The sequence below is a fragment of the Stegodyphus dumicola genome, chromosome 1 (genome assembly GCF_044657685.1).
Source record: "Stegodyphus dumicola isolate Sdum_Otavi_A_Nest chromosome 1, ASM4465768v1".
Lineage (NCBI taxonomy): Eukaryota > Metazoa > Arthropoda > Arachnida > Araneae > Eresidae > Stegodyphus > Stegodyphus dumicola.
This window is the reverse complement of record NC_140768.1, coordinates 37,246,022-37,270,234: the sequence shown is the minus strand read 5'-3', so window position 1 is coordinate 37,270,234 and position 24,213 is coordinate 37,246,022. Positions and strand designations below refer to the sequence as shown.

At 30.6% G+C, this 24,213-nt stretch overlaps 1 protein-coding gene across 3 annotated transcripts in view; it reads left to right on the top strand.

Annotated features, from left to right (window-relative positions):
* LOC118186160 (CYFIP-related Rac1 interactor B-like) overlaps positions 1 to 24,213 on the top strand; it is a 65,002-nt gene that overhangs the window by 9,376 nt on the left and 31,413 nt on the right. For all 3 annotated transcript variants that reach the window (XR_004757724.2, XM_035356221.2, XM_035356220.2), the window contains exons 3-8: positions 8 to 129; positions 3,645 to 3,750; positions 6,221 to 6,357; positions 8,836 to 8,910; positions 11,646 to 11,848; positions 22,406 to 22,532. Coding sequence is in view for 2 of the 3 variants with exons in the window: in XM_035356221.2 (XP_035212112.1) it covers positions 8 to 129; positions 3,645 to 3,750; positions 6,221 to 6,357; positions 8,836 to 8,910; positions 11,646 to 11,848; positions 22,406 to 22,532 (770 nt within the window). In the remaining variant the exon portion in view is untranslated. The remainder of the gene's footprint in view (positions 1 to 7; positions 130 to 3,644; positions 3,751 to 6,220; positions 6,358 to 8,835; positions 8,911 to 11,645; positions 11,849 to 22,405; positions 22,533 to 24,213) is intronic.

Sequence of the window (24,213 nt, the reverse complement as noted above, 5' to 3'; positions counted from 1 at the left end):
TACGTAGATGCTCAACCAACACAGTTGGAAGAAGAAACATATAATATTGTTCATGAAGTTCTGCAGCATTCCAAGCGGATTCTTCTAGAATTGCAACTGTATCAAGGAGCAGGACATGCAATACGTGAAGTAAATCATCAATTTTCATTGTGATCAAATGTTCTTTATTGCACAGTCTTGGTTGTCTAATATTAGTTATTTTTCCTCTTAGCAGTTTTAAAGTTCATTTAGTATAAACAGATGTATTGTATTTTTAAATCTTTAGTATGAGTTATAATTGTAGTGAGAGTAGTCTTTTGCTCTGCACCAATAGATCTTCCTAATAGAAGATAAATAGAGGTACAAGTTATCCTGCTATTCTCAGTCATTGATAATATTTCTCAAAATCAGAGGATTTGGAAAAGTAAAGTGATGGTTACAATTTATTTTAATGGGTTTTTCATGGCTGATTTATCTTTGAAGAAAGGTAGGTTAGATGTTAGGCAGAGCATTCCAAGGTAGAATGGTAGAAATTTCCCTTTCAGGCTCATCGTAATGAACGTTTGTCTTTGTTCCAGATTTTTAGGATGAAGTGGATGTTCTCGTATTTAGCTTCACTGTTTCCTTTTTGGCCAGTGTGGTGTAGTACAAGAGGAGTAATTCTCAGAACATCTAATCCTCTATATAAAAATGTTCAAAAAATGCCTTAAGGTTGAAATAGGTAAATAAATTGATTTGGGTGGCATAAAGAGACCGGGGAGGCAGTGAGACACAAGTAGCTAAATATATTGCATCATATAAAAAATTAATGCTAGTCTTTATCATTTTTTAGTTAATGTTAGGAAATCTAAATTAATAATTCAGGTCAGAATAGTTATATTTCAATCTGCAGCTCAAATGCACTTAATAAAGAATATGCCATAAGTAGAGTGGATTAATTTAGAACACTAGTATGAATTAAGCAGTATTCTTAGAAGAAATGATCTCGTAAACCAAACTCAGAATGACAGATCAACCTCATTGATTTTTCTTTTTCAAAAATATGTATAAAATGTGAATAAATTCTATTTAGGTGACATCCTATACATTATGATATAGCAACTTGGTAAAAATGATCTATCTAACAGGTAAATATCATAGTAACTTCTGTGTTTACAGAATGTTAAAAATGCATGATATAGTATATGTAGGTTTATATAAGCATTGTATTCTGTTTTGTATTAAGTCAGTGTAATATGGTTTGCTTACAATGCTGGTGTTGTTAATGTTGTTTAATGTTCCAAAAAATCTGCCTTCTTACCTGCTGGCTGAATTGGTTGTTTTTGCATAGACACTGTAATTTTAATTGTAAAAAGTGTTTTCTTTAAATTGTTTTTAACTGTATTTGGTGTTTTATATTTTTCTATATTTTTCAATTTTTAATAAAGATATTTTGAGGTTTTGTATATTTTTGCCCTCCCACGAAGTTAGAACTGAAATAATTGAATGAGAAATATAACTCTAATGAAATTCAAGGAAATAAGTTTAAATGAAATGCCATCAAAATATGTATAATTTAATATTTCGTACAAGGAAGTCGTGTGGTGTATTAGATATTTTTTTATATACAATTATGATAGATAATAATACATTTTATATATTTTTGTTTTCATATATTTTTTTATATTTTACATTAGATATTTTTTTCACTAGTCATTGTTGCATTTTACAACATGTTTTCTATAGTAATGTATAATATCATTTTGGGAGAGAAAATTTTCAACTGTCCAGCAATCCATAATTTTGAAAAATATTGATAGCTTCTGTTTCATCATTTAGCAAATTCTTAAGACTTGTCAGCAAAGTAATGAGTGCTAAGCATGTTAAAGCTGATAGAGCAAGAACAAAGCTGAATTTAAACAAAATGGCTTTAAGATGACGTGGTTGTAGCAAAATGACATTATACTTGTTACGGATTATCACCATACCTTCGTGCCAACGAAAGTTCCAAGCATCAGTTAATACATAAACATCTAAATTTTATTTGTACTCTGTATAGGAAACTTTTAGTGTAGTTATATAAAATTTCATCAATGGTAATTAACACTCCAAATAAAATTTGGCAGTTTTTACATCATTACTTTGACCTTATTTAGGGACTTTAGGAAACTTATTATATAATAGTTTTATCATATTAACCGAACTGCTGATCAAAATTAACGATGTATTTTCCACGTTTTTGTATATAAGGAAGCATAACTTTAGCAAATCGATAACAATATCTGAATGATAACATATTAAGTACTGTGTACTGTACTTGTTGCTAGATGCCAAGGGAACCTGCAAAACATTTACTTATGTTAAAAATTGCAAATAAATACAAAATTAAGATATAATTAATCATCATAAATTGATTTAGGGATTAAATTTTAAGAACTGCATTACGTAGCATTAAAATCTGTCAGCAAAATTGTGCCATTTATCTGCAAATTATTTCACTACTAGCGGCAGCACCCGATGCCACTTAAGTTAAATTGAGAGTAATGCATCTAACAGCACAATACCTCTGTAATCCTACTCTAATAATGATGCAAAGTATACGATTTATAGTCATACATTTTTCAGTCTGATGTGATATGGAACCCACATAAAAAATTTCAATAGAAAAATAAGCTAATTCTCTCTCATTATATCAGCAGAAATGACATGCAGTTTTTAATTATTTTCATCTTCCTAATCAATTGATCATAAAAACTCAAGTTTCATCCAATATTTCACTATATATTCAATTTTAGTCGATTAAATGAGGCAAAAAATTTATCATAATTGATCAAAAATCAATAACACAAACAACAACAACAACAACAACAAAAAAAAAAAAAAAAAAAAAAACAGACATTCTTCTTTATATGTATAGATTTTGTAAAACTTACAAATTTTTTATTAACAAACTGTAGGATTTGAAAGCGAGCAGTGGCAACAACTTTCGAAATAAAGCAGATTTTCATCTGCAGCTTGCGAGACTGTTGCCACTCGAAAACATGATGGTGAAAATTATAATTTTTTCCAAGTTTGTAATTAATATCTCTGATTTTGGCTATTGGGGGGGGGAGTGGACATCGACCTTTTCCAAGACCCAAAAAAGAATTGTGGAAAGTTTGGTGTTGATAGCTATAGTAGTGACTGAATTATTAGTGAACAAACACACGCAGATTTTCTTCTTTACATATATAGATGGATATATTTTTTTGTTATCTTGATTGCAGTGTTTACGTTCTAAGTTAATTTAGATTTCCCTCTTTTGCCTATGTAAACTGATTTATTTGAAATTCTTTCATGCTTCCAATCTTCTATTCTTTTGAAAAATTCAAGTTTTAACTTATAAAATGCTAAAGAGAGAAGCGAAACACATCAAAGTAAAACGTTGCTTAAATTTATATTAGCGTATTCAATTTTATTGGAGCTTCTGCAAGTCACATGCATACCTCATCAGTTGGAATTTAAATAATGTTCTGTTTTGCCAACTGATGAGTTTAGTTTGATGTGATTTGAGTACCAGCTGACAAAGCCGGCAAGCCATTGTGAAAGCAAAACTGAATGTGCTAAGAGTTTAGTTAAGTGTATTGATCGAATATGTAATATATTATAATGGTTTTAAACTTCAACTTTTCTTTTTTTCTGTTTAGGCTATAGCAAAACCTCACAATGAAGAGCTCCAAGTGAGAGCTTGGGAAGCTGTGATACCATTAGTGTTAAAACTCAGAGAATTCTATGAATTTTCCCAAAAGCTGGGTAATTTTTATTTTATTTATTTATTTAACTTTTTTGTTCATAAATATTTTTTGAAGTTTTTCAGTGTTAATATTAATGGAAGTTTTATACATGATATTTGTTGAGTTTTTTCTTGCTCTTTACTTTTCCATTTAAAATATTTTGGTGGAGAGGAGGAACATAATTTATTGATTATTATTTATTTATTGTGCGTATGTGATATTTTTTTAATCTGCTATGTGATATCAAAAAATATGTGAATAAAATGTTGTGATTTTAGCTGAACGTAATAGATAGATAATAATTTGAGGTTAATATTGAATATATATATCCAATCATATAAATGCTAAAACTTACCTGACTTGATGTCTAATACGTATTTATTGGTAATCTTTTTTTTAAATAATATCAATTAATGGTAATGCATTAGTAACATCATTTAAATTATTTTGATATATAGATTCATAATAGTATGTTGCATTCACATTTAAATATCTTTATGAGTATCATTCATTTTTCATTCCAAATTGTTTCTTAGAAATAATTTTATTATTTAAAGATTCAATAATAAATTTTACTGTCCTTGATTCTGCAGTAGTTAGAAATACCTGAAACAAGGTGTTATTGTTTTCGCTATATGCTAAATAAAAATTTTGTTACTTTCTGATTATCTCTACTCTACCCAGAAAAGTTGACAGCTAATTTTTTACCAAGCTGATATGCAAAAGGCATCATCCATTTTGAAAACGGCAGCACATGAAAAATTTAATAAAAGAGCAATTAGTCAATACAATTGGAAAAAACCATAAAGAAATACTTATGTAATTCTTTTTACACTTTTCTTCCCATGTACACTATCTGTTTTTGCTTTAAATAAAATAGAGCTTTGTACAAACTCTGTACTAGTGAATCCATAAAATTCAGTTGTTTATGAAGTACAACTTCATGGAATGCGAATTTTTACTGTTGGGGCAAATTCCATATTTCTAAAGAAATGCGACGCTTCTTAGTCATCAACCAGTAAACTCCATGTTCTCATTAGGATTCCTTTTCAGAAAAAAAAAAAAAAAAAAAAAAGCCCTCAAGGCAACAAAAACAAACACTAATAACCCTCAAATTTGAAAGGGGCAATCCCTGCTTGTTTGCCATACTGGCTGCACTTTTTTACCTACCTGAGTTGCCACATAAATACATTTTGATAGCTTCAGAGGTTGTTTGTTTTAATGACATAACACATTGCCTTGTGAATGTTTTTCATAGGAGTGCAGATAATCAGAAAAGCCAAAATTGTTTTGTAGAATAGGAAGTTGTTTCCAATCAATGAGCTATAGATTCCTCTTGTGAATTGTAGAATAGATTCCTCATCAATGTAATAAAATGAATCACAGAAAAAGAATCGAGGAATCTATGCATCTGTACTTCTTAATAAACAAGAACAAGTAGTTAAATAAAATTATGCACATGGAATAGAACAAGAAGTTAAAGAAAATTATGCACATGGTTTAGATGTTGATGCATAAAAACATAGCAGTCATCGAGGCTGGTTGAACATTTCCTTTATTGTTGATATGTGTAGCCTCACTGAACTTGGCGCAGAAAGCGTGAATCTGTTTTTGAAGAAGTACGTTGGCATCTTATAGATTTCTGAAATGCATTTGAAACAGCAATAGCAGGCATTAGCAAATTGGCAGTATCAAAATAAGAGAGACGATGCTACACATCCAAGATGAAAAGTTCAGAATTATTTAATTTCAGTTCGAATTTGTCTGTGTGATCTAATAGTAAGTTTTGGTTCCCAAATTTGAAATTATTATTGACTGAAGCCTTTCATAAGTATGTGTTTTTATTATTATGCAAGAATCATATTACAATGATTAATTTTGAAATGATGGAGTTTGCAAAGGTTTATTATAAGTAATTACTATTTTTAGGACAAAAAGGAGAAATAGCCAAATTAAAATGGAGAGTTAAGTGTTTAATATATATGAAGACGCATGAAAGGACACAAATAATCATGTTTTTAAAAATTGAAATATTTGTTTAATTAAGTTTTAATTAAAGTTAAAGATTTATTTCTACCAAGCGACACAGAAAGTATTATTTTTATTCAACAGAAGAGAAATATATGTAGATTTTCCATGTAATCTAAATTTGAGCAAAATTGCATTTATGGAATTCAGAAAGCTTTATAATTTCTGTTTAGTTTGCATATGTTAGATAAACAATATCTTTCATTCTTTATATATAGTGAGTTTTCAATTGACTTGCTTGTTTAACATCACAAGGATGCAAGTTAATATGAGCTTTCAATTGTTAAAATACTGTCTGAATCAGTTTGCAGCTTTTTAAATTTTTTTTTAATCAAAATAGTTTTAGTTTATAAATATATTTATGAAGTGAACTTATTTGTGCACAGTAATTCATTTAAAAATATATATATGCTTGAACAGATAGTGAAAGTTATATATATTTTATATGATTCTGCCTACAGATGCCATTGTACCTCGTATTTTATGGGAGTTGAGTTCTGGACCTTTAACCCCCACTGAACACCTGAAGATGCAGCAAGCACTTGTGAAGCAGTTTGCTGAGATCTTGGATTTTGTATTAACATTTGATGATCTAAAAGCAAGTATTTTAAGTACATATATTTGAAATACTAGCCGCTTGTGAGGCTAGCCTAAAATAATTATTGTAATATAGAAAATGATTTTAATGGGACAAATATAAAAACTTTGTTTAGCAAAAAACCTTTATCCAATCATTGCTCAATATTAAAACAAAGACTTTCTGAGCTTATAAATACTACTGCAGTTATTATGTATAACTTTTTTCACCTTCTTGCTCTGCCTAAGAAAGTCAGGTCTCTTTTTCTATACTTCTTTTTCTGTTATCTAAAATGTAAACTACAGATATAGAAATTGTGGGGCATCTTTAGCATACCTCATGTTGTACCAGTTTAAGGAAAAATGTATCTCTAAAGAATTTTTCCTGTTCAGAATGAAAATAATGTTTTAACGATCATGCTAGTTTTAATTTTCCCTCCAGTTTTATCTATGCAACAGTTTTTTCTTGGCCATGACTAAAAAGGGAATTTGGTTCATCTTCTCTACACAGCTTTTGACTAAATTCTATCAACGTACCATGACTGTGAACCTCTAAAATATACACATACACATATATACGGACAAGGTTCTGTCCCAGAAGTAATGTACCCCATTTTCTTTTGCCATGACTATCTGTCGCACAGCATTGTTGATTGCACGAAAGGTTGGGTAGAGTCTTGGGAACACAGCACGACCAGCATCAGTCGGCTCCGAGCTCCTGGAGAGTCACAGTGCCTGTTTCAGTAAACCCTTGTGTGAGTGCTTAGTTGAAATCAAGATGGAAAAAACTCTCAAGCAGCAATACACGAAAAGTTTTGTTTCAAACTTGAGAAAATGCCATTGGAGACTTTTGATCAAAGATTAAAAAAGAGATTTGATTGTTGAAGATTAAAAAATCCCTCAAAGGACAGCATTTAGGGACCCTGGAAAACATCAAGGTCGCTACAATGAAGTTACTAAAGGATATCCATGTGATGGACTTCCAGGATGCATATAAAGCATGGAAATTGCATTGGAACAAGTGTGTTAAAGCAGGAGGAATGTATTTCAAAGAGTAATTGTAAGAATCGGTTGAATAAATTTCTTTAAAAAAATGAGTGCATTACTTTCGGGATAGACCTTGTATATACAACGCACTTAAATAATTTGCACTTACATAATCATTATCCAATTTTAGTTAGATAATAATAATTTTAAAATTTGTGAATTGAAATCTAAAATTGGCCAGAAAGAAAAAAGTCGAACTATAATTTTACCTAACCTTCATATTTGAAATTTATGCATTCTTTGACCACTAGTCCACATTTTTAGTTTGAATTTGACTGTTCTTGTTTAATTATGTCACCGTGAGCTGTAGTTGATTTTGTTAGCATTAGAAAACATGCCTTTATGTTCTAAGTTCTTTTAAAAAAGAGGCTTATTTAAGCCTTTGATATTGTAGTTATTTTCAGACGTAGCGATAATTTGCTTCATGTCTGTCGGGGGTTTCGCATTATTTAACTTTTACCAGATCAAGTAAACCCTCATATGTACATTGTGGAGAGGTTAGCAAGTTAGGAGATAAAGCACGCAGAAACTAGCGAGAGTGTATGTGACAAAATGAGCATAAAAAAATCAACATAAAGCTAGTAAAAAGTAAATGTCACTTATCTTCTTTCAAATATGTTCAACTGTTATAACTGTAAAATATTTAATGCTACTTGATGAATTGCATAAAGTTTATTCTCTAACTTATTAATAATTATGTTAATTAATTCATTTTAGTAATAATGCATACTACTTGCGGATCTATTTTATTTTTAGGATGGTATTACAAAAGTGAAATTCAGGCATTGATAATATTTTTAATTGAATTTATACCATTTTTAATTGAATTTCCATGTGCAGAAATGTGTACGAACCCTGGTTGTGTAACAATAATAAAAAAGTGTTCAACCTGCCTTGGCAACTGCTACCAGTTTTGTGTATCAGACTTTGTCTTTCCATAATTGTATAGCCTTATTATCCACTATCAAAAGAAATTTTTAATATAATTCATAAATTTAATTAACAGTTTTATTTTTAAATCCCTGTTAACTCGTTTTGTTTAGAGGATGCTTTCTTTTTTACATTCAAAAGTTAGCTTATATAAGATCTGTATTAGATATCTAAAGCATCATGTTTTTTAAGTTGGTGGTGCAGTTTCTTCCTCTAAATTGCTGTTGATATAAGCAATCATTGTCAATAATATTCATTACAAATGCTAAATTACATAATTCTAAGTAAAGACTTTTTAAAGTTTCTGTCTTGTATAATGATTACTTTCTTCATCCATTAAACATGACTTTTTTTCACGAAATGACACATCCTATCCTATCCTAACTATAATAGTCTTTCTTCTTTAATATTCAGCATACATTGTCTGAGTTATCTTTTTTCATTTATTATTAAATTTTACTTTTTTTTTTTTAAATTTGCAGAAATACTTAACCATGTTATAGTATTTTATCTATCTTTTTAGATGACCAACCCAGCTATTCAGAATGATTTTAGCTATTACAGAAGAACTGTAAATAGGCTACGTTTAGCTAATCAGGTAAGAGTACAATGTGAATATTTTGTTCTTTGATCTCTATGAATATCCAGTTTGAGTTAGGTTTAAATATGCCCTAATGAAGTAGAATATACTGACACGAAAAGCTAAAAGATTTAAAAGAAAATATTATTAATAGCAAAATTAGTGAATGCTGTGTTGCATATGAATATGTTGCTGTTATTAATTACAATACAGTCAAAAGTCGTTAATCCGGACTCATCGGGACTTCGGCGATTCCGGATTATAGATCATTAGTTTAAATCTGGTAAGATGGCATGCAGAAATTACAAAATTAAAAATATGAAACCATAATTTATGAAATAAAGAACAATTATGATCTAAAGGGTATCAAAATTTACAAAAAGAAAAAGCTTAATATTTATTTGTTTACTTTATTAAACATTTCTTTCAATGTAAGTTGCTTCGTTTCATGTGATAGTACTTTCTCTTTAATTCTATTAAACAGACATAATTTCTTGTTTAGTTACAAAGTTCCGCTGTTCAAGTCCTATAATTGCTGTGTTGAGAATACCGACTAATTTGTCAATCGAAATGTTTTCGTTTTCAATAACCTGTGGGTCACTTTCTTCTCTATCGGAAGCGAATTATAATGACAAGAAACTTGATTTAAATCATATCAAAGACAGAGTACATCGAGATGAAATACTACACTTAGTAAGGAATTATAAGCCAAATAAAATAAAAACATCTGCCCTGAAGATAAGGATAGTGCTGACAGATCAACTTCCAATCCGCAGCGTGAAATTGATAAACAGATTTCGGATTTCAAAACATACTTTTGCTTTGTAGATACAAATTACATATTAGTAAATATATATCGGAAATTCTATTTGACATAATCGAAAGTTCAAGCTTACTTTTATGAAATTGCTCTAACAGTCTGCAAAAAATAATAAGCCGGATCCAATTCGAAGATTAAGGAACAACACAATCTGCGACATTAACTGAATTAAATAATTTTTGCTTAGATTATACCATTTGTTACACATTAAACGCGCATGCGCAAAAACATATTCGCAGCCGTAAAGGTCTTACGTGCACTCGTAAACACCTGTGCGCATGTGTGAACGCGACACATGCGCAGAAAGTTTGTAGCTTTGACGTCCAGATTATAGATCATTCCGGATTATGGGTGTCCGAATTAACGACTTTTGACTGTATGTCATTTATGAGATCAGTAAAATAATTGATAAATAAAAATTTCTTCTTTGCTTTACAAAAGGATTCAAAAAAGCACCTGAGTAGGTTACTTATTTAAAATATTTACTATAAAGGAGTATGATATTATAAATAGTAAATGATTTCTTTCTGTGTTTAGGATTAATGTTAATTACAATTGACTTATTTGTTAGGTAGGTTAACTAATGGATGTTTGGTTGATTATTCATATGTTTAAGTTTTTTTTTTACTTGTAAAATGGGCTTTATGAAGATAAAGGATTTTGTAAAATGGGCGAAGGCAGATACCCTGGGCATGCTTTTCAGAATCATCTGAGTGTTTCATTAAATAGCAAAAAGAGAGCTAGAGATTTTCACTTTTAAATGTTATCTTTCTACTATAAAAAATTAAGTGTGAAATACAAATAAGATTTCTGCTTGATCAAAAGAAATAAAAACTCACGAGTAGGTTTATTGATTGATTTCTGTGACAAATACCTAATGAAAATGTAAAATATTTAGGTATATAATAAATATCCTTTTTTTCCCCAATTTTGATTGGAAAAAAATATTTATTATATATTTTTATATAATCTTTATAGTTTAAAGTATATTTGTTTTGCTCTTTATTTCTAATTGCATTTGAATTTCAAAATTGCATATAAATGGCTTTAGACCAATATTTTTTTTAATGGTTATGAATGAGGTCTTTGAATGAAATATGTAAAGTTTTAATTAATTAATTCATTCATTTTTTGAGTAGTCAATTTTCACAAAGTTATGCTTTATTCTTTTTTCCAAATGTTTTGAAAGCCTGTAGGGAAAGTTCTGGTACGTTTAAGATTCGATTTTTCAGTTTTTATATGAATTGTTATGTCTTAAATGAAAATTTAACTGAATCTTTTATCTTTTTTCGGTTTTTTTATCTGAAAGAAACTGGGAGAACAAAATATGTTTTCAAACATATTAATTGACTTTTATGAAGTTTTAATTCATTTTCCTGTGATGAGTTCTGAATTGGAGTTTCTGTAAAAGGAGATTAATTTTTATATTTTGTATATTTTCCCTTTCGCATATTTATTTTTCGAGTTTGTTCTACTATGAATTCTTATTTTAATTTCGATTTGTTTAGATATTGTGTTAAACCTCTTATATGCGATTGCATTTATTAATATTGTTGAGGAATTGCGTGGCTTTTGATTGCAATTTAATATTAATGTTAGATGCTTTAAGTTTACTTTATATAGATATATTTATATATATGTTTAATTTATTATTATTATTTTATATTTATTATATATTCTCATTTTTTTCTTCTGTAAAAAACTGTAAAACTGCACAAAATAGGTTGCAGTTATGTATAACTTATGTAAGCACTCATAAGTTATATGCTATTTGTCATTTAGTTATTCTAATGCTGCCAAAATGTTATCGTTATTGTATGAATTTCCAAACAAGGAAGTGAATTTATGATAAGTTTGAACTATTATCTGCAATTGTATCACTTTATTCTTTTTTCCTGTTTCATGGTTGCAATTTTCTATTTTAATTCTCTAGGATCCTTCTGATGATGAGCTAGAAGTTCCAAATGAACTGGCTAATCGTATGTCTTTATTTTATGCACACGCAACTCCAATGTTAAAAGTTTTAAGTGATGCAACTACTAGATTTGTAGCAGAAAATAAAGATTTACCAATAGAAAATACAACTGAGACATTAGGTACTATGGCCAAAGTATGTCAGAGGATGATTGAAAATCCGTAAGTTCTGTACAATTAAATGTAATACTCTTTCGTTGTTGAATTTTAATTCATTATGCTTATGGTTTGAATTGACACAGAATAGGCTTACTTAATTTTTTATGTAAAAAATAAGATATATCTATATATTTAGTGGTATCATGATGACTAGACATATTCAGTAATTAACTGTTTCTAATTTTCATGGAAACTGTGTAATGTATCTTTTTAATTAATTGTTGTTTTTAAATTAAAATTAAGAAATATAAGTAGATTATGCATGATAATTTTTTATCAAAATCATTCTAAAAATGTGTAAACACCCTCTGTATTTTCCTCGAAAATAGAGTAAAAAGCAGGGTGTAATTCTTATCCATTTCTTGATGATGTGATATGTCATTGAATTTTTTCCATCTATCATGTTGGTTGAGTAGGAAAATGTTTATTATAATTTGTAGTTTTATAAATAAAATGCTTAATTTGCATTTTAAATTAGTAGTTTTTAGGAATATGTGTGTTGTGTTATAGTATTTTAAACTTGGCCCAATTTATATAATATTTTGTTCTACTTCTTTTCTTCATCTATATAATGGAAATATTTAAATTACTTTAACAATAGTAATGAATATGATTGAAATATGAGTACAATAATATTAATATGAAATAAGTAAAAGTTCGATTTCTTTCTTCTGATTTACTCCACCAGGGAAGAAACTTGCCAATTGTGTTGAGAATGCACCATTCATAAAATCTTACTTTACTATGATACCACCTGCAATATGTTAAATTTTGTATGAAAGGAATGTGTCACTTCTGAAATTTCTTATGAACTGTGTAATTTAATTGAGAAGATGTTCAGCTATGTTAGAACACATTTTTCTCTTCTTTTTAATTCATCCATTCATTTCAAAGTTACGGTATAAGTAATGCATACAATAGCACAAAAAAGTTCTGTTTTTGTTACATAAATTTATTGATGATGCAAATTCAGCTTCGAACTTTTTCGTTTAAAATTCAAATTTCGATATATGTTCTTTTTAAATAATTCTTATTTTGCGATTTGTGTTACTATGGATTGGATTATTCAATTATGGCAAAGCACACAAGGGCTATCTGACTAAAAGGAGGGATGCCTTCGTGGAGGACTTTCTAAGGGAAACTGACTCGTATACACGTTACACATGGGGAAAACCACGAAAACGCCCATGCAGCCAGCCCATTTGCGGGATTCGAACCTCAGGCGAAACTACCAGTGTTCAGCGTCTTTAACATTCAGCCGCTGGTGGGCTGTGTTACTATGAAATGAAATTCAATTTCAGAGTCTCTAAATTTACTGATGTAAAAGTTCTCCTAGCAAGTACACATAAACACACATACACATGTATATGTATATACAGAGAGTATGTATTACAGAAATTGTTTGCTACAAAAATATGCATAATTTTGTACTACTTGTTTATGATGGCCTTCGCGTTAAACCATCAAATTATGTACAAAATGGTACTTTCATGAATATGACAAACCACATGATATCATAGTAGTCTTCTTTCAGTTTAAACATTGTAATAAAATGTTGCCAAATTATGTAAAAAATGGTACTTTCATTTTCAACTTCTACTTGACGTAAATTTGATGAATTGTGTAATATCGTAATAGTCTTTTTTTCAATTTAAACATTGTAAAATATTGTTGACAATTTTTAATTTACCAAGGAGTGAAGAAGATGCCATATCTTTTTTCAGGGAAAAGATATATTACCTTGCAATCAAATATGCATAAGTGGGCATGAAATGAAACTATATGTAAATGAAAGTTTGTGGAGGTGCAATGGGAAAAATTGTAAAATAAAAGAGCATTTGATCCAACAAATGGTTTATTGATTCTAGAATACCATTCCTAATAACACTGCATTTTCTCTACTGTTGGGCACCCGCCAGTAGCCAAACAATCAAATCGCTGAACACTTGTAGTTCAGACCTAGGCTTGATTCCAGGCAAATGGGCTGGCAGTGTGCTGGGTGGCTTGTGTGACTTATGGTTTTCCCCATGTGTAACATGTATATGAATCAGTTTCCCCTATAAAGTCTTCCTCAAAGGCATCCCTCCCCTTATTCACATAACCCTAGTGTGCTTAATCTAGTAAAGGATCATCTGCTGTTGGGCAGAGGAACTAACATCACTTAAATGATGCAATAAACACCTCAACATCTATCAAAATACCATGATTGACTGGAACAGTTTTATGAGAGAGGTTTTTTCGCTAGATTTATTTTGACAGCCTAAAATGTGAATAGGTGGCACTGGAAGAATAGTTGAAATTGACAAGCGTTTGTTTGTGCAGTGAAAAACAATGCTGGGAGGATACTTTTACTGCAGTAGTTATTTGGTGGGTTATGCTGTTAATATGGCGAATACCTTCATGGCCAGGTTCTAAATCTGGAAGCAAGCACATTAATATAAACAATTGTGTTGTATAACATTAGTGGAAGAATCAACACTATATTCAGATTTTTTGTTGCACCTAATAAAACAGACAAGCTTGAAAAGGTTAGTTACAGAACCCTTTTGTTGCCATATTAAAAGCAGCCATAACTTTCCAGTACTTTAAACTTGGCATCAAGCTTAGTGCCGTTTTGATAACGGAGCTGTGAAAATCAAGTACAGTACAAAGTCCGAGATCCGGACATTTAATATTTGGAATGATCTAAAATCCGGACCTTAAGCCACCAACAAAAAAATTTTTTTAGGAATTTTTTTTAATGCTTTAGGCATGCACATTTTTTTTTTTTTTTTTTTTTGGTTATCCCGTAAGAAAACATCTGGAGAATCACGATTCTTAATTTCATTTCAGCACTAAATAAAATACCCTCGTTATTGAAGAAACAATCATTTTAGCATAAATTTGTGTGATCAATAATTTGGCTTTGTAGCTGTGTATCTACTTGGTATACATCTCAAACCAAAACATTCTACATAGAAACATTTACAACTACTAATATTTTATATCTCTGATGTCATCTTGGCGAATCATTATTTATTATATTTTGTTTTCTTGCCGTATGTTTATCAAGACATGACAACTTGAGTAATGACTTATGCAGCAATGCCTAAACAACTTTTTTATATAAGAAATTGAATAACAAGAGTATGGAAACCTTTTATGTTGACATTTTGCTTGGCGATGATTACAGATTTAACCCCTTAAGGACCAGCGGCAGGAGAATGAAGCAGTCACGGGACCGGATCCTCTGAAATGGATCGTCGGCATTGGCCTGCGCATTTTCAGCAGTTAAACCTAATTTTACCAAAAAAAAAAAAAAAAAAGTATAAAATCAGCATTTTGATATTATGACTTCAATTTTTGAAGTTGTGTATTTAATGTACTTGTTTTTAATGTGTATGAATATAAAGAAAATCACATTAATAGAAATAAATTAAACAGGCGAAAAAATTACAAATACGAAATTTAAAAAAAAAAAAAAAAAAAAAACTAAACAAGAATTACCTGTAGGTAATTAAATTCCAGTTTAAAAATTCTGCTGTGTATGAAATAATTCAAAACAAAGATTGACACACATTCCTACGTTGCATATTTTGCACTCAAAGTATTTGTTTTACTTTCGCTTTTCTTTGAACGTGTCTTCTCCTACCTTTATTACCTCCTCTGTCAACGTAAATTTTCAGAAACTGTCTCCCAGTTAGACTGAAAGGTGGAGTGTCTGGTGATTTTGGACAAATTTTTAAGTTTTTAAGTAAGATCTCTTAGCTATGGCTAACAGAATGAAACTGAATATAACCCCAACACATGTCACAGTACTTCAAAAGACACTCGGAAGTATTTCATCCTCAAACATTGTGTAACATCAGGTTTATATCAGAAAACTTCCTGTTTTTCTAAATCGAAAACAGCATCAACGATGACGGAAAAGACCCCCCCCCCACTGGCGGGATATCTGTTACTGATCACGTCAATATACACATTGTATATAATTACATTATATGTAAAGTAAATGCATTATATGCCAAAATATAATGTCTGTCATTATATATAATGACCATTCAAGGCATTATATATAATAACCTATTAAATCGAATAAGAAAAGCAAAAATGCTGGCTCTTTCCCAAGAAATGCGAGCAAGACGCATTGTGCTTCGAGAAAGCTGTCTTATAGTCTTTCCCCTTCTGTAATAATGGTGTAATGTTACTTTTTAATTAACCAAGAAAGCTTATGTTAAGTTTAAAAAAAATAGAAAAACAAAAAATAAATAGATGAAAAATAAAGAAAATCCTAATGAAATAAACAAAAAATGCCCTTTAATTCATGGGCACATTTATAAAGAGCCGTGATTTCCAGTTTGTTTATTTCAATAAATCTTTCAAAACCAGAAGCACAAAACAGAAACTAATGCCAGTACATGAACGTCAAATGCCGTGTGAATCAATCCATGTGAAAACAATTACCACTTAGCTCCATTTACTGGCTTTAAAAAATTCAAATAAATCATTCCGTTTTAATGTCATGTATACGAGACGCTGGGCTCGTAGGAGCAAAATCGATCCGTCGTGTATACAGGACGCTGGGCTGGTAGGAGTGGAATTGTTGTGTCGTGTAAACAAGACGCTGGTCCTGAACGGGTTAAGTTAAATGTGCTAAATGTTCACAAAGAAAATTTTAACAAAAATTTCTTTCCATATGCTAAACATAAATTTTGTTAATGAAACTCATAGGCCAAAAGATTACATTTAGTGCTATTTGAATGAATAAGAGATTTTTTTATTCATTCAGAACCAGTGCTAGAGCTCGTATGGCTGCATGAAGCGGCAGATTTTAAGGAAGATAAAATTTTTGGAATTTGGAGAAGCACCAAGTAACAAAGTTAAGGGATGATAAAATGTTTAGAATTTAGGGAAAACACTAGGACCCAAAATTAAGGGGCGGCTTAAATTTAGACCTTAGAGAGGAGCTTGGTATCAGATTTTAGGACTGCAGAGACTGCATCAGGCGGCAAAATATCTAGTGCCAGCCCTCAGGAATTTATTTATTTAGGACTCGGATAAGCCTTAAGCATGTGCAAAAATTAGACGTAAGTGTAATAAATAACTAAATTAATGCAATTCAGGCTTAATTGTCTGAGTGCGTGATAGATGTAAGGCAAAATTTAACGGAATATTTCATCAACATGCTACATAGCTAATCATGTATAGCGTACGCTGTTAATCTAGGCTAAAATTATACTTTACTGATTCCAAAGAAATTCATTTAATATAGCAGATTGCACATTTTTGTAACTTTGTGCTTTGATCCAAGCTTATGATTTTTTGCAGGCTGTTATAAGTACAGCAATTTTATGAAAACTAAAGTTTGAACTTTTAATTATGTTGAAAAGATTTTCTAATTCTGCAGCTGCAACAGGATCTTCAAAGTGAAATCATGTTTTAATGTCTATTAAAAAAAAAGTGGAGTTGCTGCAAAAGATGGGTATAGCTATATCAGTCTCGAAACTATGCGGGGAGTATGGCATTGAAAAGTCAACTGCATATGACATAACAGAAAAAGAAACTTTATGAGTTTTTTGTAGATTCTGACATCCCACTCGCATTGAATAACAGAAAAATTATTTGCTATTCTGAAATTGACGATCATGACAAAATGATGATTGAATGGTCAGAGAGAGTCGCAGCCAGGGTTTGCTATTGATGGGTCCAATGCTAATGGCTCAAGCCAAAATATTTCATGAAGAAATGAGCTTAAAAACTGACTCCACATATTCGATAGACTGGTTAACTGAATTTTAAAACCGTCTGGGTATAATGCAATTAAAATTTTTAGATGAAAAAGCTTCAGCTCATACTGAAGCTGTTGAACTATTTGCAGATGAATTCATTGAACTCATTAATAATGAAATGTTATCTCCAGGACAAATTTACAACACTGATGAAACTGGTCTTTTCTGCAATATGTACTTTGAAATACCTCGGCAACCTCTGCTCCAACTGGTGTCAAAGATTCCAAAGCTAGACTAACAATTTTAGCAGGCGCAAATGCTGCAGGAACATACAAGTGTAAACTTTTTGTAATCTAAAAAAATACACGACCTCGAGCATTTAAAGGAGTAAAGGTTTTTCCATTATATATCATGCAAATAAAAAGAGCATGGATAACACTTGCGTTAATATATGATTGGTCTGAAAATCATTTCATACCTGAGGCACGGCAAAATTTAAATTCGGTTGGCTAACCTGATGATGCAAAAATTGCCCTGATTGTAGATAACTGTTCGACTCATATTTCACTCAAAGTTTCAATGAAAAATATTGTATCTGTGTTATTCTTTCCTCCAAACTGTATGTCCATCATTCAGCCTATGGATATCAGAATAGTGCACGCGCTGAAGTTCAAATATAAATAGCATTTTTAAAATCCATATTAAATTTCTTGAATAATGTCAAAAATTTTTGAAATATTTTAACATATAATCTGCTTTGTGAAGCATTACAAGCTCGTGGGAGAATGTGCCTCTAGGTACTTTAAAAAATGCTTGACATAATTTATGGCCAGCTACCATATTGGTGAAGATTATGAAGATGATAACCACGAATTTCAAGGCTTTCGGATATCGCAAGCCACAGCTGAAATTTTCCAATTAATGGATTTTTTAAAGAATTTTGGAGAAGTGGTAATAAATGAATAACAGTTTTTCATTGTTTTGATAATGTTCCAATCATCAATCAATTAACGGACGGCAGATATAGAAAATACCGCTACGAATAGTGAAGATAATAACAGAGAGGTCATTGAAAACGAAAATATTCGATTGACAAGTTAGTTGGAATTCTCGACACAGCAGTTACAGGACTTGAACAATGGAGCTTTGTAACTGAATAAGAAATTATGTCTGTCTACAGAAATAAAGAAATAATATTAACACAAAAAAGAAACTTAAACAATTTACACTGAAAGAAATGTTTAACAAAATAAACAAATAAATATTAAGCTTTTTTTTGTAAATTTTGTTACCCTTTAGATCATAAATACTTCATTATGTCATAAATCATGATTTCATATTTTTTATTTTATGATTTCTACCTGTTATCTTACTAGATTTGAAGTATGATCTAATACCCAGAAAAATGCCAAATCCGGAATCGCCGAAGTCCCGACGAGTCAGGATCTCAGACTTCGACTGTAGTATTTATAATTTAATGAAGTTATAGAGAATATAAAGGAAATTATTTCCTAGGAAATTTGAAGTGAAATTTAGAATGCAAGTGTGCAGTATTGTGGTGAAAATAATTGGCAATTTAGAAAGCTAATGAGCACTATTGTGGTGATAATTAATTGGAATTTATAAATAAATACACTGGAATGTCAGTTAAAATGCAAAGAGCATATAAGCTTTCTAAATTGCCAATTTTTGAATTTCCTAGGAGGTTTATATTCTTTATAGCTTTATTAAATTAAGTATTATCTTTGTAGCAATTATACAGGATTTTAATTTTTTCTCCTTTTGAATAAATTTTAAATTTGCTAATTTTAACTTCAATAAATAATATATAGATCTTTTGGTATTAATATAAGGTGTAATCTACTGGTTTATTTCTTAGATGGTGCTACTAAAATGCTATTTTTAAATATGAAAATGAGTACAAATAATTGAATACATAAATGAAAATGGTTCCATTGATTAATTTAATAGCTTATTAAATTTTTAATTCCATTAAATTTAAATTGCTTCCAAGGCCCATTTTTATGAGTCTTTGAGCTCTGCGTGCCATAAATGTTGTGCAAAAGGCTGCTTTTTTGAGTGTTTTAGCTAAATGTACTGTGAATTGGTTGCATCGATTAACTAAAAATACTTATTACCTTTTTTAAGGAATTTCCACCATGCTTCTGTGACACAAGGAGCATTTGTGGTGTGCAAATCCAGGTGTTGTGTAAAATTTGTAACTTCAAAATCCCCCAGCATGATTCAGTTATTTGAATATTAATACTGTGTGCTGGGTTCATTAAGTTCTTTTGGTGCTCACAGTTTGATCGTAAAAGTAGCAGATCGCATATTATGTCAATACCAAATTTTTTATTAAAAATTAGAGTAATTCTTTGAATTGTAATAAAATTTCCTCATTTGAAAAGCAGTTATTATATATGTTATTATATATGTTAGAGTTATTATGAAAAAGTATTAATGTCATAATTAAAAATGTTATACAGTACAAAAACTTTAATCCGGAATGATCTATAATCCGGACCTCAAAGCTACAAACTTTCTGTGCATGCGTAAACGCATTAATGCGTTTATGCTTGCGCATATGCATTTACGCATACGTGTTGGAAAATATGACTTATTGTAACCCTTTTACTGCATCATCTCTCCTCCTTGAAATGTTTATTAGGTTTAGTTCTTATTTTAATGTAATATAGTAGTTACTTCTACTTCTTTTTCTTACTGCCACTGTTTGCATTGAGAACGGACTGTTTCAACCTAATTAAGATGCAAAAACGAAATGTGATGTTACGTCATCTGGAAAGCTGAATCGTGCCGATAGCTGATTAGTTGCCATGAGATGACGTCATGCCTACTTCTGCTATAAGTATCTTGCATCGCTCTGGCTCAACCCTTCTAGTTCCTGCTTTCCTGGCACTTGGGTGTGCGGTTTCCAGCCCCTTCAGAAGGATGCGTGTAGTCCGGTGAATAAGTTCCTTGGTTCCTGTATAGAAGATGATTGTTCCAGAATAAGTTCCTTGGTTCCTGTATACAAGATGATTGTTCCAGATTAAGTTCCTTAATTCCAGAGGCTGCCATGTGAGTGACTGCTGTGGGCGGCATCCATGTTCTTCATGAAGGTGGTATTTAAAATACATTAGCGGCGATTCCTCGTGTTCAACTAATGTAAACGGAGTTAGGCCGGTTTTTAAGTGCTTTCAAGAACTTGATTTAATTTTCAGGTGTTTTCTTGACCATTGATCATGGACTTATTGAATGTGTAGCCAATTTCATGTGAGGCCGCATAATTACTGTTTAGGACATTTTGTTTGTATTGAATGCCAGTGTTTTTGGAGACCAGGTAAAAATATTTTTTGATGAATGATGGTTATATTATATTTTTCCTAAGACTCTGATATTGTTTAAATTTATTTTCTGTGTTTTTATTCTTTATTATATTGTTAATAAATTGGTTAAGTTTGAAACCTTTTTATTGTCTTCAATGTCTGCACAACATATTATTTCAGAGAGCTTTTATTGCTACTATTGCTAAATGTTTAATTTTATAAACTTTAAACTTTGCTTTAGCATCATTTTGGTTATGGGCCACAGCCCCTGAGTTATTTTTAGTTCAGACTTTTGAAGTTTAAAGTTAATTTAGGACTTAAGAGATTGGGGGGCGGTGTTTGTTAAAATTCAAATATGGCTACTGTTAGTGTAATGCATAATATTGCTAAACTTGAGGCATGTAATTACTTTACATGGTCCAAAGATATGAAGTTTGTTTTAACTGAAAAAAATGCATGGCTTTTGGTCAAGAGTATTGAAATATGTCCTGATTTAAATGATGTTAAGGGTATTACAAAAGAAATTATTGCCGACTATCAAAATAGAAGTCGATTGGCATTATCATTAATTTATATGAATGCAAGCCCTGAATATAGAAGTTTGATAAGTGAAATTGATGACCCAGTAGTGGCATGGAATACGCTTGCCACATACTTTCAGCCAGATTATTGATCAAGACATATGTCCCATTTTCAGAGTTCTTAAATTGTAAAATTAAGCCAAATGAAAGTATTAGTTTCTTTTCTTCTAGATTAAAATGCGTAACTGAACAGTTGGCTGATATTAATCAGGCTGTAAGAGACATATATATATGTTTCCAGTTTCTTAGGTTCCTTCCAGATAAATTTGATCAAGTAGTTCAGAATGTTTTGAGGTGACCAGATGAAAAGTTCATTTTTAAAAATTTTTTCTTACCATATTTAAATTGATGGTCTATAATCTGGAAAAAACCCTAATCCGGAATAGCCGAAGTCTTGACGAGTCCGGATTAAAGACTTTGTACTGTATATTTCATTTATTACAATAGGCCTTGTTTGAAAAGTATATTGAGTAGCAGATTGCATACTACATCAATACCAAATTTTGTATTAAAAATTATGGTAATATCTTGAATTTTATTAGAAGTTCCTCATATTTGAAAAGCAGTGTTTCTGTTGGAGTTACTATAAAAAATATTAATGTCATGATTCAAACTGTTATGCATTTCATGTATTACAATATAGACCTTGTTTGAAAAGTATATTGTTGATGTGATGGAATGTAATGAAGTAAATATTTAAATGTAAATGAGAATCTGCATCTTTTAATAATATTTTGAAGACCAAATTTATAAAATAATTAATTTTAATTTGATTATTTATTATATGAATATTTTAATTTTTTGCACTGCACAATATTGCTGATCTCTCCCCCCCCCACACACACTTGACACAGACATTTACTTACTTTGCAGTGTTTTATTTGTGTAATAATTATCTAATCGCTATTTTTCTCTTAATTAAATTTTTATTAATTTTCTTTTTAGGGAATTTTGTTCTCGATTCCACAGAGAAGATACAATACTCTTTGTATTAAGAGTAATGGTGGGATTGATAATTCTCTATGATCATGTGCATCCAGTGGGTGCTTTTAGTCGAAATGCTCATATAGATGTAAGTCTACTTTAAATGTACTTATGTGTGAAATTTCACTTATAGTATGAAGTCTAATGAATCTGATTTTATATTGATAGAGGACAAAGTCTGAGATTTGGAATTATCAGGACTTCAACAATTTTGAATTTTGGAAGTTCTGGGATTTTTAGATCATTAGATTAAATCTAATCAGATGACATGCAGAAATCGTAAAATTTAAGATGTGAAATGCCAAATAGTTTTTTTATGAAATAATCGAACATATATAACCTTAAAATTAACCATACACACACAAAAAAAGTTCTATAATTGTTATGTAGAGAATTCCCTCTAAACTGTCAGTCAAAATCTTTTTATTGAAAACAACCTCTTTGTCACTTTCTTTATCATTTATAGTGACATTTTCTGGATTTAAAATCATACTGCAGATTTCAGTGTCCGTTAGTTGATTGATGATTGAAGCATTGTGATCGCAATGAAAAACATTTGTTTTGTCATCTTTATTTATTATTGCTTTTCTACATTTTTTTTTTTATATATATATATAAATTGCATTATTTCAAAAATTTTGCCTTTTGCTTGTAATATTCGAAAACCTTCATATTCATAGCTATTATTAAATATGATAGCCATTTGTAGCCAGCTACCATTAAATATGGCTATAAATTATGCCAAGCAGATTTTAAAATATCTTAAGAAATGTCCTCCTATGATCTTACAATGGCTGAACACAGCAGATTTTAGAATAAAATATTAAAAAAATTCTTGAATGGTCTTGTCATTTTTTAGAAATTTAACATAGATTTTTAAAAAAGGCTACTGTGTTTCTACATTTCATGGTGTGCAGTGCTTGGCTATGCATTCCTATCCTGTGCAATTCTCTGCGTATTGTACGAGCTGAAATCTGTTGGAAAAAGCCTTGGTTGGTGATCTGTGTCAGTTGAAGCACAGTAGAGCCCTTGTTCTGCCATACAATTCATCAGAGACACTGCTGATTACTCTTTTGGAAGACTGAACTCGAACCACAGTGATTTTTTTTTAGAGAAGGACTGTGGGTTCTGATTCCAGCTTTTGAAAACCTCTGATATGGCTGCTTTTAAGAACCCAGCGAGTTTTGCTGTCTTCGAAATCGAAGCCTCTGCTAAATAGGCACCAACAGTAAGCCCTTTTTCAAATGGTGAAAGATCTGTTGTTTTACTTCATTCATTGTAAAAAGCGCTCGTACACCATACTTATACTAACATTCTAACCAGGTGTAACCCACGTCATAAAATCAAATTTGCATACTTCATCCCTAGCATGCACTCAAATGAAAATCTGAAAGGTTTCTAATTCATTGGCCAGTGTGTGTAGGAGCCCTACAGTCATCTATAATCAGGATAACTTCTACCTCATCTGGTAAACCAACTGATACCAGATGTTGCCGAGATTCCGTGTGAAATAATTGCAAACCAATCATTTATTAATGATTGAGTTGGAGCTTTCTTGAAGAGGCCCCAAGGTATTTTGGGCACATATTGCCAGAAAGACTAGTTCAGAGCATGATAAATTTGTTCTAGAGATAACTTTTGCCTGTTAACAAGTTTGATAAATTCATCTGTGAATTTTTCAGCTGTTTCAGTATCTGCGGAAGTTTTTTTCACCTGAAATTTAACCTGCCTCCATGGCATGGCAGTTTTAATATTTGGTTAACTGATCT